The 17,149-nt window shown below is 54.6% G+C and overlaps 2 protein-coding genes across 2 annotated transcripts; one reads left to right on the forward strand and one right to left on the reverse strand.

Annotated features, from left to right (window-relative positions):
• Window positions 1-1,936: 1,936 nt before the first annotated feature.
• On the forward strand, window positions 1,937-2,961 carry CCDC85B (coiled-coil domain containing 85B). The gene has a single exon (XM_003274211.4). It carries the CDS (start codon window positions 2,111-2,113, stop codon window positions 2,717-2,719), a length of 609 nt encoding a protein of 202 aa, XP_003274259.1. The 5' UTR covers window positions 1,937-2,110; the 3' UTR covers window positions 2,720-2,961.
• Window positions 2,962-3,534: 573 nt separating this feature from the next.
• On the reverse strand, window positions 3,535-11,760 carry FOSL1 (FOS like 1, AP-1 transcription factor subunit). Its single transcript, XM_003274210.4, has 4 exons — window positions 11,619-11,760; window positions 8,147-8,344; window positions 5,356-5,463; window positions 3,535-4,630 (listed from the first exon to the last, which is right to left on the reverse strand). The coding sequence occupies exons 1-4, from the start codon at window positions 11,715-11,717 to the stop codon at window positions 4,220-4,222; spliced, it is 816 nt and encodes a 271-aa protein (XP_003274258.2). The 5' UTR covers window positions 11,718-11,760; the 3' UTR covers window positions 3,535-4,219.
• Between the last annotated feature and the right edge of the window lie 5,389 nt (window positions 11,761-17,149).

The following is a 17,149-nucleotide window of genomic DNA, read 5'->3' on the forward strand; positions in this document are numbered from 1 at the left end:
CCCCCCGACCCCGGCCGTCTGCAGGAGCACGAAGGGAGTGCCTCCTCTTCGTCTCCTCGGTCCCCGTAACTTCTCCCCTCACTTCCTCCTGGCTTTTCTCCCACCTTCTCTGCACATTTCGGGACCTCCTGAGTTTGACCTGTATCCTAAACTTAGGGGTTTCACAGGGCTCTATCCTAAATCTCCGCAAAAATGGAGTATGGCCCGACTTCCTCGGGCTCTTGCTGGAGACCCGTTTGTCCATCCTGCGCATGGGCACCTCTCCTGGGTTTGGGGCACCTGCTCCCACCTTGGTTTTAACCCCACCCCCACCCCCACGAGCTACTGACGTCTCTAATTCTGCCCCTCGGAGCTCTGCCTGGAAGTCCACATCCGCAGGGGCCGCCTATCGGCCAAGTCTGTCCACACTCTTCCCGTAAGCGCCTCAAAAGCTCAACATATTCTAGACAGACCTCTCCCTCTCCCCATTTGTTTCTTTCCTGCGTCCCTATCTCAGTGACAGCCCTAACATCCACTAGTTCTCATACGAGAAACCTGGGCGTTCTTCCAGACTCCTCTCTCCCCACATTCAGTTCGGCTGATTTGCCTCCCGAATATTTCTAGTATCTGTTTGTCCTCTCCACCCCCACTGATGCTGTCCCAGCCGTCTTTCTGCTTAGCTCTCCTTGCTCCTTGACACAGTTACTGATCTCCCTGTTTATGCCCCCTCCCCGCAGGGTCCGGCCCACACAGATCAGCCCAATTTTTTTAAATACATTTTTTTTTTTTCGAGACAGAGTCTCGCTCTGTCGCCCAGGCTGGAGTGCAGTGGCGCGATCTCGGCTCACTGCAACCTCCGCCTCCCGGGTTCAAGCAGTTCTCTGCCTCACCCTCCGGAGTAGCTGAGATTACAGGCTCCTCCCACCACGCCCGGCTAAGTTTGGTATTTTTAGTAGAAACGGGCTTTCACCATCTTGGCCAGTTAAAGGCATATTTTAAAATGTTACTTCCTTGCTTAACGTCCTTACAAATGTTACTCCCTTGCTTAACATCCTTAGTGGCCTTTGGAAATGCTCCAACCTGGTACTGGAAGTTCTTAAGAATCTGGCTTTTACCTGCATTTGAAGCCTCGCTCTCTCTTAGCATTTTCTCGACACATCTGCTTTTCAAAAACCATCAAGCTACCCTCATTGTTCCTAAAGCAGCTAGGCTCTTTCGGGCACCAGTGTCTTTCACCATGCTATTCTCTCTCCCTGAAATAGCTCTTTACTTGGCAAAGTCCTGTGGATCTACCAGAGCCTCTTGGATAGCATCTCTTTTGGGAACCCTCTTAAGGACCCTCAGACCATACGCCTCCCGGATTTATTTCTTGCTTAACACAGCGTGTCTTCCCGGACAGACTGCGACCTCCTTGAGGATGGAATCAGTATTTTGGTTAAATTTATTTCTGCATGGGCCTTGCACATAAAAAACGTTTATTGAACAAACGAATCCGGTGTGTTCCTCCCTGCCAGGCAGGAAACGCTCCCTGGGAGGGAGGGTAGTCTAATGGTGAGCTAGAACGTTTGGACTCAGAGTTCCGAGGAACCAGGAGCGATCCTTAGTGGGGCGAGACTTCCGAATTTGATCAAAGGTAAAGAGGGACTGGAGAGCGGTCCATCTGACTTCTGTGGGGGATGGGCAGGAGTCAGGGGCGGACGCCTGAATTTTGGTTCTCAGAAGAGCCGAGAGGCCTAGGCTCAAGCTTAGGGCGATCCGGTACTTGGAGGTTCGAAGCTCCTAGTTTCGGGTTGAGACCGATGCGGAGGGCAATGACGCGCGGGTTCTTGACATCGAAGATCAGTAACACCCGGAGCAGGTGGGGAAGGGGGGGGGGCCCCCCCTGCGGTCAGGCCCCGCCCCTTTCCGGGGACGTTTCACGGGATTGGCTGTCCTTTCATAACGTCATGCGGCCCCGCCCCGGCGCGCGCCCCGCCGCGTGCCCAGCCAGGGTAGCTGCTGCAGCCTACCCTGCCTCGGCCACTGCCTGCCGCGCGCGGAGCCGGAGCCCGAGCCTGAGTGGCGCCGGGCCCGACGTGGGGCTCCTGGGCCGTGGCGGCGGGCGGGCGATGCTCCAGCGGCCTGACCAGCCATGGAGGCCGAGGCAGGCGGCCTGGAGGAGCTGACGGACGAGGAGATGGCGGCGCTGGGCAAGGAAGAGCTAGTGCGGCGCCTGCGGCGGGAGGAGGCGGCGCGCCTGGCGGCACTGGTGCAGCGCGGCCGCCTCATGCAGGAGGTGAATCGGCAGCTGCAGGGCCACCTGGGCGAGATCCGCGAGCTCAAGCAGCTCAACCGGCGTCTGCAGGCAGAGAACCGAGAGCTGCGCGACCTCTGCTGCTTCCTGGACTCGGAGCGCCAGCGCGGGCGGCGCGCCGCGCGCCAGTGGCAGCTCTTCGGGACCCAGGCATCCCGGGCCGTGCGCGAGGACCTGGGCGGCTGTTGGCAGAAGCTGGCCGAGCTGGAGGGCCGCCAGGAGGAGCTGCTGCGAGAGAACCTGGCGCTTAAGGAGCTCTGCCTGGCGCTGGGCGAAGAATGGGGCCCCCGCGGCGGCCCCGGCGGCGCGGGGGGCTCAGGAGCCGGGCCAACACCCGAGCTTGCCTTGCCTCCGTGCGGGCCCCGCGACCTAGGCGATGGAAGCTCCAGCACTGGCAGCGTGGGCAGTCCGGATCAGTTGCCCCTGGCCTGTTCCCCCGATGACTGAAGGCACTGCTTCCTCCACGCCGACGCCCGCCCGGATTGCTCCCCGAGCCCCGGGACCGCTGTGGACCTCGGGACTGGACGCCGTCCTGGCTGCGCAGGAGGGGCCGCTGGCATGGACTAAGAAATCCTGACACCAAGAGGGGCCCCTAGCTCTTGCTGGCAGGGCAGCAGGGGGACTGAAGGCTGGAACGGAGGGACTTGCTGGGGGTTGGATTGGGGGTAATAAACCCGGACGGAAGCGGAGCCCACGGCCTGGGCAGCGTCTGTTTGGTACTCGCCGGGGTTGGGGCGAGGGTGGGGTGCTGATACAGGGTACCATTCCCATCCAGAAGGACTGCAGAACTAATGATTCCCCCATTACTTCGAGCCTGGGGTGGGATGCGGGGCAGTGGTATGGTAAACCAGACTTCCCCCATCGGGCGCCGGGACCGGCCGTAATCCAGCCCCTGAAGTGGCTCCAGCTCCCTTCCTGGCTCCTTCCTGTCCAAGACAATGGGGCAGGAAGCAGGTGCTGGGGGCCTAGAACCACTCGGCTGCCTCCCCTGAGGCTGGAAGGGGGCATAACAGCGCCCCCCCCGTGGCACACGCAGCAGCACTGTGGGCCCCCACGGGGAGAGGAGCGGTAAGCCTCTTCGCTTTTACCCCCGAGGACTGTCTCCCCTCAGTCCTGGGGATGAGGCCGAGCGGATGTAGCCCCACTTGTCAGATAAGACGAAAGTCCAAAAATATCAAAGAATTTGTCCAAGGTCATGCAGTGAGTCTGTAGAGCTAAGGCTGGGACCTAAGGCTCCAAATACTCTCCCATTGGCCTCTGGGTCCAGTGAGGCACTCAGGCCACAGCTTCAAGCCTTTTATTCCATTTTGGTAGGTTTGTATAAAAATACTCTCTTTAGGAAAATAAATAGCAGCTGCCCTCGCTGTGGAGGCTTGGATTCCCTGGAGCTGAAGGCTTCTCAAAGCTGAGATCTGCAGACCAGCTCATCACAGAAGCCATGGGCGCCTCCTGAGCTGTGCGGTTCAGGAGGGGGCGGCAGAATGGCCTGGTCCAATCACCTGCTGCTGCTGGCAGTGGGGCTGGTGAGTTAGTGTTCTAGGTGGGTAAAGTGGCACCTTCTGTCAGGGGATAGGGGGTTGGGTGGATCACAGGAAGAGGGTGATGGAGAATGTGGCAGTGATCTGGAAGGGGTTAGGGCTCCAGAGGACCTCTAAGGATCTACAAAGTCTCTGGGCTGCCAGGATTCCTCTGGCACAAATGGGAAATATTTTGTCTCTGATTTAGTGCAAATTGTGCTAGAGAGGCCAGCTCTAGAGAAACAGTGGGCAGCTTTGGTGGCCCCAAGGTGGCTCTACTGTGAAGCACAATATGGTCAGTCTCATTAGAGGGATGGAGAAGAAGCTGCGGGAGTTGGATGTGGGATACTGTCCAGGCCAGCTGGACCGGTGGGGAAGGGGACAAGATGTTGGCTAGGGTGGCATCAGCAGGCAGTAGGGCTCGGGCGCCTCACAAAGCGAGGAGGGTTGGAGAGCCAAGGGGGTCAGAGGATGGGTCTCCGCTGCTGCTGCTACTCTTGCGATGAGCTGAGGCACAGGGCTCAGGAGTGCTGGGGTAGGTGAAGACCAGGCTGGGGGTGAAAGGAGTTAGGGAGGGTGTGGTCATGAGTGTGGGGGTGTGCAGTGCCTCAGGTTCAAGCACAGGCCCTGGGGAAAGGGAGATACAAGGTACAGGGCGGCAGGGGGCTGGTGGGCTGCTGGTGCTGCTGGTACTGCCTGTGTCCGCCTCCTTGGCTCCTTCTGGGATTTTGCAGATGGGTCGGTGGGCTTCCAGCACCAGCTCCAGGCGCTCCTTCTGCTTCTGCAGCTCCTCAATCTCTCGCTGCAGCCCGGATTTCTCATCTTCCAGTTTGTCAGTCTCCTGTAGAAGATCAGGAGAGGAGTCAGGAAGGTGAAGGCTGAATACCCCAGAGCCTCAGACATTTGGACTCAGGGTTCTGAGGAGCTAGGGTTGGGTGGGGGGAGAGGGGGGTCAGTGGAGAGTCCCCAGCAAGTCTGGACTACAACTCCCGTGAGCCCCTGGGAGAAAATGGGCACAACTCCCATCAGGCCCAGACGTTTTAGGAGACTGCTGGCACCAGGCAGTGGCTCCGGCCTGTAATCCCAGCACTTTGGGAGGCTGAGGCGGGCGGATCACTTGAGACCAGGAGTTTGAGACCAGCCTGGCGAAACCCCGTCTCTACTAAAAATACAAAAATTAGTCAGGTAGGGAGGCAGGCGCCTGTAGCCCCAGGTACTCAGCAGGCTGAGGCATGAAAATTGCTTGAGCCTGGGAGACAGGTGTCACAGTGAGCCATGAGCTGAGATCTCGCCACTGCACTCCAGCCTGGGTGACAGAGCGAGACTCTGTCTCAAAAAAAAAAAAAGGAGATTGCTGGCTGAGCTTCGGCTCTGCTCTGCTGCGAGTGAGACATGCTGCAGCCAATTTCTAATCAATTTTTCCTCATCATTTTCCCGGAAGGACTGCCCCTCGGACAAGGAGCTAGGATGGTGGGAAGGAGGTTACATATACTGGGGCTCTGGGGGCTCTGGGGGCTCTGGGAGACAGGGTCCCTCTGAGCTTGGTGGACCAGGGCTGGTGCTCACCGCCTGCAGGAAGTCGGTCAGTTCCTTCCTCCGGTTCCTGCACTTGGCCGCAGCCAGCTTGTTCCGCTCGCGCCTTACTCGGCGGCGCTCCTCTTCCTCCGGGCTGATCTGGGGGTGAGACCGGCAGTGAGGAGGACCCTGGGCTACTGGCTGCCTGGAACTCGCCCCCCACGGTGGCCCAGTGGTAGGACCCTGGCAGAGGTCATGGCAAGGCCCCCTCAGCCTGTGATTTAGGGATCACTGCACCCAACCAGTTCCCTGCACTGAGGCGCTGTCTTCTTGGATTGGTAAAATTTCCTCCTCGCACCTAGCTTTAGTGCACATTCCTCTCCCGTAATGCCCTCCCCCTCCGCAAACCCTAACCCTCCTCATCTCCCAGGACTCAACTAAGATGCTCCTGCCTCCAGGAAGCCCTCTTATTCCCCAGCCAGAAGTGACCTTTCCTTCTCAGCACCCTCTTTGCAGGACCCTCATCCTTCTGGATCTCTGGACAACCAAGTCTCCTCTTCCATGAGCTGTAAGCACTAGGAGGGGCTAATGAGTGCTGCTCATTAAGTTGCAATTTATTGGAAAACTAATATGTGCCAGCCAAGTACTTTACATAGATTCTTGTTTTTCCACTGAGAATATGCAAAATTTTTTTTTTTTTTTTTTTTTTTTTTGACAGAGTCTCACTCTTTCCCAGGCTGGAGTGCATGGGCCCGATCTTGGCTCACTGCAACCTCCTCCTACTGGGTTCAAGTGATTCTCATGCCTCAGCCTCCCAAGTAGCTGGGGTTACAGGCATGCACCACCACACCTGGCTAATTTTTGTATTTTTAGTAGAGATGAGGTTTCACCATGTTGACCAGGCTGGTCTTGAACTCTTAACCTTAGGTGATCCACCCTCCTCAGCCTCCCAAAGTGCTGGGATTATAGGCATGAACCACTGTGCTCGGCCTTTTTTTTCTCTTTTTCTTTTTTTTATGTAGTGACAGGGTCTCACTATGTTGCCCAGGCTGGTCTGGAACTCGTGAGCTCAAGGGATCCTCCTGCACTGGCCTCCTAGAGTGCTTGGATTACCAGGGGGAGTCACCACAGCTGGCCTCTTTTTTTTTAAACATAGATTCTTTTTTTTTTTTTTTGAGACGGAGTCTCGCTCTGTTGCCCAGGCTGGAGTGCAGTGGCACAATCTCGGCTCACTGCAAGCTCCGCCTACCGGGTTCACGCCATTCTCCTGCCTCAGCCTCCCGAGTAGCTGGGACTACAGGCGCCTGCCACCATGCCCGGCTAATTTTTTGTATTTTGTAGTAGAGACAGGGTTTCACCATGTTAGCCAGGATGGTCTCGATCTCCTGACCTCATGATCCACCCACCTTGGCCTTCCAAAGTGCTGGGATTACAGGCGTGAGCCACCACACCTGGCCTTAAACTAGATACTTAACCCAACTTTCCATGAAAAACTGAAGCCCAGGGAGGATAACTTGCTTATGGTTCCACAGCAGGACTTAGAACCCATAGAATGCACTCACTCTATTCCACATTGAGTGACAGGCCAGATGAGAGAGACCATTTCACCAAAAGGATCCAACTGACAGCTCACAGCCCTACCTGGAGAACCCAGGATCAAAGGGTCACCCTCAGGACCAGGCTGAAGGAAGGACGCACAGGAGGGTTTACCCCTGGCCTGCTTCTGTGGCTCTCACCACAGTACCTCCTCACCACAAAGGCCAGACATTCTGTTCTGGGAAACCTGTCCCTGGCTGATCTCTCATCTTTCCCAGGGCCCTAACCTCTCTCCCCATCCTCTACCTGCCGACCAAGCTTTTTAACCTCATCCCCTGTAGTCTCCCACACCAAAATGCCCCAGGGAGAGGAAAGATGAGCCACTCCTTTAAAGACTTGCCATCTCTTACTCACTTATTTTGGTAAGGGCTTTGGGGAGCCAAGAATTATCAGTTCCCTCTACTTTGAGCCTTCTGTTAGCTCCCAGTGAGACAGCGTGGCTCAGTGATTAGTTTTGGGGGTTTCATTTTATTTTGTTTTTTCGGTAGAGACAGGGTCTCTCTACGTTGCCCAGCCTAGTCTTGAACTCCTGGCCTCAAGTGATCCTCTTGCCTAAGTCTCTCAAAGTGCTGGGATTACAGGCATGAGCTACTGCACCTGGCCCTGGTTTGGTGGTTAGGATCTGACTTCAGAGTTGTATAAACCTGGGGCCAAGGCCAGTCCTGTGTCATTACTCACTACTTGTGTGATCTTGGGCAAGTGACTACCCCTCTGTGCCTTCATTTCCTTGGTGGAAGATGGGGAAAACCAGAGTACATTCCCCAGAAAGATTTTGTGAGGATTAAATGAGACAGGGAAACTGAGACTGAGGGAGTAGCTGAAGGGAACTCTCTTGTTCCTGTTCTCTCCCAGACAACATAAGCGCCCCCTCTGTGCATGTCAGCAGGTGGAGACCCCCTCACCATTCTGTGTGCGCACCTTACATGATCTTGCCTCCGCCTCCATCCTTGCTCCTGCCACCCACTCTACCTGGAATGTCCTTTCCTTCCTCTCTGCCTCTGCCAGTCCTACCCATCCTTCTAGGCTAATATGCCACCTTTTCCAGGAAGCTTTCCCTGATCCAGAAGTGACTGTTGTACCCTCTGGGCCTCCCATGGGGCTCCTATCACTTTCAGCCTTGGGCAGTAGTCACCTGTAGCCTACCTTACCCCCTCCTAAGCTTGTGCTCTCCTTTCTGGCAGGAGCTTCTCTGCACCCTAGCACTCCTGGGCAGAGTCAGAACCACTGCAATGCCTCTGTGCCTTACCTGTTCACAAGGCCTTCGACGTACCGCTGGAGGCGGCCCCAGGGCCCGGATGACTCCTGGCCGGGGTTGTGGGGGGCTGTACTGAGGGTAGGTCAGAGGCCTGGGGTAACTGCTGGGCCCCAGGAAATGAGGCTGTACCATCCACTGCAGCTCCTGACTGCCACTCATGGTGTTGATGCTTGGCACGAGGTGGAACTTCTAAGGAATAAGAAATGGAAGGCCACAGATGAGGTCTGTGTGGATTGAGGGGCTTCCACTGGGCAGAGGCTACACTGCTGTCTACCCTGAATGTACAGGCTAGCTGTGGGAACAGAAAGAACACAGCTTGGCAGTCAGAGACTGACCTGGTGGCAAATCCCTGCTCATAAGCTGTGTGGCTGTGGGCAGGTCACATAACCTCTTTGTGCCCCCATTTCCCCATTAGAGCTAACATTTATAAAGCATAAACTGCCAGGAGCTGTTCTAACCACTTTACAAATACTGACTCATATCGTTGGCACAGTAATATCTTCATTTTCTTTTCTTTCTTTTTTTTTTCTTTTTCTTTTTTTTCTTTTCTTTTCCCTTTTTTTTTTTTTTTTTTTTTTCTGTTGAGACGGAGTCTCACTCTGTTGCCCAGGCTGGAATGCAGTGTCACGATCTAGGCTCACTGCAACCTGTGCCTCCCAGGTTCGAATGATCCTCCTGCCCCAGCCTCCTGAGTAGCTGGGATTATAGGCGTGCACCACCACACCCGGCTAATTTTTGTATTTTTAGTAAAGACAGGGTTTCACCATGTTTGCCAGGCTGGTCTCCAGCTCCCAACCTCAGGTGATCCATCCGCCTCGGCCTCCCAAAGTGCTGGTATTACAGGCGTGAGCCACCGCGCCCAGCCTAGTATCTTCATTTTCAGACGGGAGAACAGTTGCCCACAGACACAGAGCCAGTGATTAGGAAATGGGATTTGAGCCCAGCAGCTGGGCTCTTACCCACTCCTGCACCCATTTGCACGGAGAGGATAATTACAGCTCCCAGCTCACAGGGAGGCTGTGAGAATCAGGTGAGAGAATGTGTGCAACAGTCTGGTATGTGGCAGGTGCCCAGTACAGAGGGGCTGAGGCAGGAAAGAGTCACTACTCTGGGTTCAGGCCATTCCATTGCTTTTTTGTTTTGTTTTTCTTGAGACGGGGTCTCACTCTGTCACCCAGGCTGGAGTGCAGTGACCTGCGGGCTCAAGCAATCCTCCTACCTCAGCCTCCCAAGTAGCTGGGACTACTGACGTGCATCATCACATTTGGCTAATTTTTTTTTCTTTTTTTTTCTTTTTTTTGAGACAGAGTCTCACTTTGTCACCCAGGTTGGAGTGCAGTGGCCCGATCTTGGCTCACTGCAACCTCCACCTCGCGGATTCAAGCAATTCTCCTGCCTCAGCCTCCTGAGTAGCTGGGACTACAGGTGCCCACAACTGTGCCCGCCTAATTTTTGTATTTTTAGTAGAGACGGGGTTTCACTATGTTGGCCAGGCTGGTCTTGAACTCCTGACCTCAGGTGATCCACCCGCCTTGGCCTCCCACAGAGCTGGGATTATAGGCATGAGCCACCGCGCATGGCCTGGCTAATTTATTTTTTATTTTTTTGTAGAGACAGGCTCTCACTAGGTTGCCCAAGGTGGTCTCAAATTCCTGAGCTGAAGCAGTCCACCCACCTCAGCCTCCCAAAGTGTTGAGATGACAGGCTTTAGCCACCTGGCATGGCAGGCTGTCCCAATTCTAATCTCAGCTCTCAGCTACTTACTGGCTGTGTGATCATGGGCAAGTTATTTAACCTCTATGTGCCTCAGTTTCCTCATTTTTAATATTGTTACAGGTGAAGATTACAGGATTTCACTGATATTAATAAGTCCCCTTTAATAACTCTGAAATCATAGTTTAATTGGCAATTAAAAAAATTTTAGTGGACTAGGCATGGTGGCTCATACTCAGCACTTTGGGAGGCTGAGGTAAAAGGATCACTTGAGCTCAGGAGTTTGAGGTCACACTGGGCAACACAGTGAGACTTCATTTCTACAAAAAAATTAAAAAATTAGTTGAGTGTGGTGGTGCATGCCTGTGGCCAGGTCGCCTCCCAGCTAGGATCTCAGTAAGATTGCTTGAGCCCAGGAGGCTGAGGCTGCAGTGAGCTGTGATTGCGCCACTGCTCTATAGTCTGGGCAACAGAGGGAGACCCCGTCTCAGAAAAAAAAAAAGGAAAGAAAATTAGTGACATAAAGTTATAGTGGGTTTTTTTCAATCAATGAGGTCTTCGATTCCGTGAAATATGGTAAATGATGTAGCAAGGGCCCAGCACGACGTCCCTGTTCCCATTCTATCAGCCAGCTATCTGAGGAGTGGGTTGGGATGGGGCTCAGTGTTCTGGGAGAAGTGGGTTCGAGCTCTGCCGCTGGGCCCTGGGTGTGGGCGCCCAATCGTCCGGGAAGCGCCCCACAAGCCCAGGCAAGTCCCGACAGCGGTAGCCCGAGCCCAAGCGCTGCGGGCCTGGCGTCCCAGTGACCCCAGTTCCGGGTCCGAGGCACCGCCGGCGGCATCTCCCACTCCCGGGCCCGGGCCGCTCCGGGCCAGGAAGGGAGGGACGCCCCGGGTGACTCAGCCGCCGTGACTCGGCCGCCGTGACTCGGCGGAACGGACGCCCCTCCTTCCCTCCCCTGTCGACACGTGCTCGCAGCCCCTCGACAGGAAACGGGCACCTGCAGCCTCCCGGGTGCCCCCCGGCGGGCAGCGGGCGCCGTTAGGGGCCGAGAGTGGGGTCGCGAGAGTCGCCCGCAGCCTGATCCTGCGCACGTCCCGGAACCTCGAGGTCTCTATTCGCCGCATTCGGCAAAGGGATCGAGGGCCGGTCTCCGGGGACCTGGCAGGTTCCACTGCCCGGACCCCCCCGGGCTCCCCAGGCCGAGAAACGACACGGACTTGGCGACGGAGAGGCGAAGGACAGACAGACGGACGGACACGCGGAGGGTCGCAGACCGGGCCGGGACTCCCACCCTGGCCCAGCTGCGCTCCCGACGTATCCCGCCTCCCTCCCGTGTGGGGACGCTCACCCCAGCTCAGACTCCAGATCCCAGGAATTCAGCCCGAGGCGGAGAGACCCTCCGAGCCATCGGGGCGGCCACCCCAGGCGCCCACGCCCCTTCTGAAGCAGGGTGGACGCAGAAGTCAGAGGTGGGCAGGAGGAGAGAAAGCGGGCACGGAGACGGAGGGACGGAAGCGGACGGCGAGGGAGAAGGGGGCGGCTGGGAGAAGGGGAGTTCGCGGGTCTCTGCCGCCCGCTGCGCGGTGGGGGCAACTGGCCCCGGACGGCGAGGGGCAGGATCCTCGCCCCGGCCCCCATCCCGGCCCCAACTCCCGTTCCCGGCTACAGTCCCGGAGCGTGCGGGAGTTGACTCCGGCCTCACACGCGCCGTCCTCCCGGGGGACCCCCGGCGTCCGGCCCCTCTCACCTGCTGGGCTGCCTGCGCTGCGGCCGGGGGCTGCGCGGGGCCGCCGTACCCGCCGCCGTTCCCGGAGCTCGGGCCGGGTTCCCCGAAGTCTCGAAACATGCCCGGGGCTGGCGGCTCTGCGGGGTCCACGGCTGCTGGGTTCTGACTCACCCGCGCAGTGCGGAGTCTTTTCTTTTTATGAATGAAAAGTTCTCGGGCTGAACCACTGCGACCGCGGGGGGTGGGGGCGTTGCAGCGGCGCGGTCACCTCCAGGCTCCACCCCCGAGACGCGCCGCCTTGGCCCGTCGGTCCCGAACTTGGCGACGCCTCCCCAAGTCCGGCGGCAGCCTTTTCACCGGGATGGGCCCGGCGCGGCGTTCCCCGGCAGCTGTGGGCCCGCCCCCCTGACGTAGCTGCCCATACATGGTGTAACTTCCTCGCCGCGCCCAGGTGGAGCCCCGGGTTCCCCTGCGGACTGACGCACCTGCCAGAGCCCGCGCCCCGCCCCAGCCCTCTCGAGGCCTGGGCTAGCCTCCGTTTCTGCTCCCACAAAATAGCACGAAAGAATCACATCTCTAGGAGCCACGCCAACCGCCACCCAAAGCTTCGTGGAGTGAGGTCTTTCCACTGGCCTTGTTTTAAGGCTTCGAGTATATGAAAAGTGAATAAATGACAAACCAGGGTTACAAAAATGGTGGCATATTTTATTTTATTTTATTTTACTTTATATTTTTGAGACAGGGTCTCTGTCACCCAAGCTGGAGTGCAGTGGCTCGATCTCGGCGCACTGCAGGCTCAACTTCCTGAGCTAAAGGGATTCTCCTGCCTCAGCGCCCCCTCCAAGTAAGTGGGACTACAGGCGCGCGTCACCATGCCCAGGTAATTTTTGTGTTTTTTGTAGAGATTGGGTCTCGCCGTATTGCCCAGGCTAGGTGGCATATTTTAAATGTTTCCGATAAGGTAATGCTTTGAACTAACCACATACAAAATGCAATATAATTGTATTACTCAGGATAATTTCAGGAGCTATAACGAGTTTTAATTCAGGGCCACTACAGGTGTCCTGAGATCTGATAAACGCCATCTTCTTTACGGTCAGTGCCTTTCGGAGGCTGTGTGGCCGCCAGACTTGTTTGGAGAGTATGTCAAAGGTGAGTGAATGTGAGGCAGGTATCATCCTCACTCCTGTTTTACAGATGGGGAAACTGAGGCTGGGAGATGCTGAAATGAATTGCTCAAGGTCTCTAAGTGAGTAGCTGGCACAGGTTGCCAAGTCACAGCCGTAGGCACTCTAAGCCCAGGCTCAGCCAAGATTTTTCAAAGCCCTTACACTTTCACAGACACCTTGTCGCACATCCAGAATGTTAGTGCTGGGCACCATCCCAAAGCTTCTCTCTGATTACTTCCATCTATAGATGAGGAAACTGAGGCCCAGATGGAGTACTGAGCTGTCAGTTGTCACACGACTACAGAAAGAGGGCTGGGGCCAGGTGTGGTGGCTCATGCCTGTAATCCTAGCACTTTGGGAGGCCAAGGCAGAAAGAGCCATTTGAGACCCCATCTCTACAAAAAATTATAAAATTTTCCGGACATGGTGGTACGCCCGCCTTGTGGTCCCAGCTATTCTGGAGGCTGAGGAGGGAGGATGGCTTGAGCCAGGGAGGTCGAGGCTGGGGTGAGCTGTGACTATGCCACTGCACTCCAGCCTGGGGGACAGAGCAAGACTCAAAGTAAATAGATCAAGAGGGCTGGGCTCTCCTGCTTCTCCATCGGTCCTTCCATTTCATCAGCTCTAGCTTTGCCCTCTGGGCTACTTTCCTTGGGAACACAGGCCAGCAGTCTTTGGGTGCACTCAGACTTAGAGCCAGGAAGTCCAGATTGCCCCTGGGGTTCCAGTCCCAGAGCTACAGTTTTCTGTCTGTGTGACACTGGGCAGTTCACCTTCCCTCAATTGGGCCTCCCGGCTGATCTCATGGAGCTGTTGTGGGATCAAATGAGATCACAGATGTGAAAGTGCTTTGTAAGCTGTAAAGTATTATGCACTCAGAAAGTGGTTACCAGCCTGGTGCCTCTCCTTTGCCTTTGAGCGACCCAGTGCTTGTCACCCTCTTGTCATCATCATCTCTGTGTGTGTGTGTGAGAGAGAGAGAGGAGAGGAGAGTGTTTTTGATGCAGTGTGATCCGTGGACAGAACACCCATGCTGGGATCAGACAGCTGTGGGGTCTGGGTTTGAATGTGGTTATGCTGCTCACCAGTTGTGTGACCTAGATGAGGCACACAATCTCTCAGAGCCTCTTTCTTTATCTGTGAAATGGAGACATAATGATAACTATCTCAAGGGTTGTTGGAGGACACAAGTAATGTCACATGCTTAGCACAGCACATAGTAAGCATTTGACACATAGGCTGGGTGCTGTGGCTCACGCCTGTAATCCCAGCACTTTGGGAGGCTGAGGCGGGTGGATCACGAGGTCAAGATCTCGAGACCAGCCTGACTAACATGGAGAAACCCCGTCTCTACTAAAAATACAAAAATTAGCTAGGCGTGGTGGCCCATGCCTGTAGTCCCAGCTGTTTGGGAGGCTGAGGCAGGAGAATCGCTTGAACCCGGGAGGCGGAGGTTGCAGTGAGCCAAGATTGCGCCACTGCACTCCAGCCTGGGTGACAGAGCGAGACTCCGTCAAAAACAAAACAAAACAAAAAAAACCCAGGGGTGAGAGCCTTTGGGACTGATCACACGTGCACATGTGCACACACACTGATACCTCAACTTCTTGGCAGAGCCCAAGCTGGACAGGTCAAGTGTGACACAGGTAACCAGGGGAGGGGTGACACAGGTCAGCCTTGACTGCGTTCACTTGCCTGCTCCAGAAACATCACCCTGCACCTGACCCCACCGCCCCCAAGCAGTGGATGCTGGGGCCACTGGGGCAGCTGAGGGAGCAGGGGTTCAGGTCTGGATGTGTGTGTGTGTTTGTGTGTGTGTGATTACACGACTTTGAAAGTCTCTTCCTGCTCTAACCGTCGCTGGAGCCACAAGGAGGTCCTTTCAGAGGGAGCACATTCCAACCTCCTCAGTCACTAACCCCCGCCTTGTGGCCGTAGAAGCGTTCCTGGCCTCTGACCTCACCAGCTTCCACCCAGGGCGGCCAGGAGAGAACCCCAGGGGGCCACAGCCATCGCTGGAAGTTTGAGGGCAGGGAGGCCTGAGAGACCCTGCCACTGTGCCTTGGTGGCTCTGTAAGACTGGCTCAGTCCCTTCCCCTCTCTGAGCCCCAGAGAATCCCTGCCTTTTGGGACTGCAGTGAAGGAGAGGAGGCTTGGCACCCTGTGTGTTCTCAGTGTGGCCAGGGCATTGAAGGTGATATTTATGTTTCTTAGTTTCTATTCACTCTTTAATTGAAGTTTATGTTGTTTTTGTTTGTTTGTTTGTTTGTTTGGTTTGAGATAGGGTCTCACTCTGATGCCGAGGCTGGAGTGCAGTGGCAGGATCGCAGCTCACTGTAGCCTCAACCTTCTGGGCTCAAGCGATCCTCCCTCCTCAGCCTCCCGAGTAGCTGGGGCTACAGGCGCATGCCACCATGCCCAGCTAATTTTTTTTGGCTCAAGCAATCTGCCTGCCTCGGTCTCACAAAGTGCTAGGATTACAGGCGTGAGCCACCGCGCCTGGCCTTTGAAGTTCACGTTTTTACTTGAGATTAAATTCATGTAACAAACAATTAACTACTTTAAAGTGTACAGTTCAGTGCCATTTATTACATTCACAATGTAGTACAGCCACCACCTTTCTGTAGTTTCAAAACTTCATCACTCCAGAAAACACCCCACACCTAGAAAGTAATTACTCCCTATTTCCCCCTTCCCTCATCCCCTGGTATCCACTAATTTGATTCCCATTCTGGGCATTTTGAGTAAATGGACTCATTCATATATTATGTGGTCTTTTGCCTGACTTCTTTACTTAGCATAACATTTTCTTTCTTTTCTTTCTTCTTCTTCTTTTTTTAGATGGAGTCTTGCTCCGTTGCCCATACTGGAGTGCAATAGCCCAAACTTGGCTCACCGTAGCCTCTGCCTCCTGCACTCCTCAAGTGATCCTCCTGCCTCAGCCTCTTGAGTAGCTGGGATCACAGGCATCTGCCACCACACCTGGCTAATTTGTGTATTTTTAGTAGAGACAGGGTTTCACCAGGTTGGCCAGGCTGGTCTCAAACTCCTGACCTCAAGTGATCTGCCTGCCTCAGCCTCCCAAACTGCTGGGATTCCAGGTGTGAGCCACTGCACTGGGCCAACATAACATTTTCAAGGCTCATTCATGTTATAGTATGTATCAGTACTTTGCTCATTTATATGGCTGGGTATATATAACCATTTATTTATTTATTTGTTTGTTTGTTTATTTATTTATTTTTGAGACAGAGTCTTGCTCTGTCGCCAAGGCTGGAGTGCAGTGGCACCATCTCAGCTCACTGCAAGCTCTGTCTCCCGGGTTTGCGCCATTCTCCTGTCTCAGCCTCCCAAGTAGCTGGGACTACAGGCGCCCGCAACCACGCCCGGATAATTTTTTGTATTTTTAGTAGAGACGGGGTTTCACCATGTTAGCCAGGATGGTCTCGATCTCCTGACATCGTGATCCGCCCGTCTTGGCCTCCCAAAGTGCTGGGATTACAGGCGTGAGCCACCGTGCCCGGCCTATATATATAACCATTTATTTATTCATAAGCTGATGGACATGGGATATTTCCACTATTTGACTATTATGAATAATGCAGTTATGGACATTTCTGTACAAGTTATTGTGTGGATATATGTTTTCATTTCTCTTGAATATATACCTAAGAGCGGAATTACCAGGTTACATGGTAATCTGAGGAACTGCCAGACTGTTTTACAAAGTGACTATACCATTCTACATTTCCACCAGCAATGCACGAGGGATCTAATTTCTCCAAACCTTTGCCAACCCTTGTTATTTTCCTTTTTTTTTGTATTAACGACATCCTAAAGGGTATGCAGTGGTATCTCATTGAGTTTTGATTTGATTTGCATGTCCTTAATGACCAATGAACCTCTTTTCCTGTGTTTTTGGTTTCATCCGTATGTTTTTTTTTTATTTTAGATGGAGTCTTGCTCTCTGTCGCCCAGACTGGAGTGCAGTGGCGCGATCTCCACTCACTGCAAGCTACACCTCCGGGGTTCACGCCATCCTCGTGCCTCAGCCTCCCGAGTAGCTGGGACTACAGGCGCCTGCCACCACGCCCGGCTAATTTTTTGTACTTTTAGTAGAGACGGGATTTCACTGTGTTAGCCAGGATGGTCTCGATCTCCTGACCTCGTGATCCGCCTGCCTTGGCCTCCCAAAGTGCTGGGATTACAGGTATGAGCCACCATACCCAGCTTTTTTGGGCAGATATCTATTCAAACCTTTACTTTTTTTTTTTTTTTTTTTTGTAGAAATGAGGTTTTAATATATTGCCCAGGCTAGTCTCAAATTCCTGGCCTCAAGTACTTCTCCTGCCTTCACCCCTCTTCATGCTGAAATGACAGGCG

This window comes from Nomascus leucogenys, chromosome 4, assembly GCF_006542625.1.
Source record: "Nomascus leucogenys isolate Asia chromosome 4, Asia_NLE_v1, whole genome shotgun sequence".
NCBI classification, from domain to species: Eukaryota; Metazoa; Chordata; class Mammalia; order Primates; family Hylobatidae; genus Nomascus; species Nomascus leucogenys.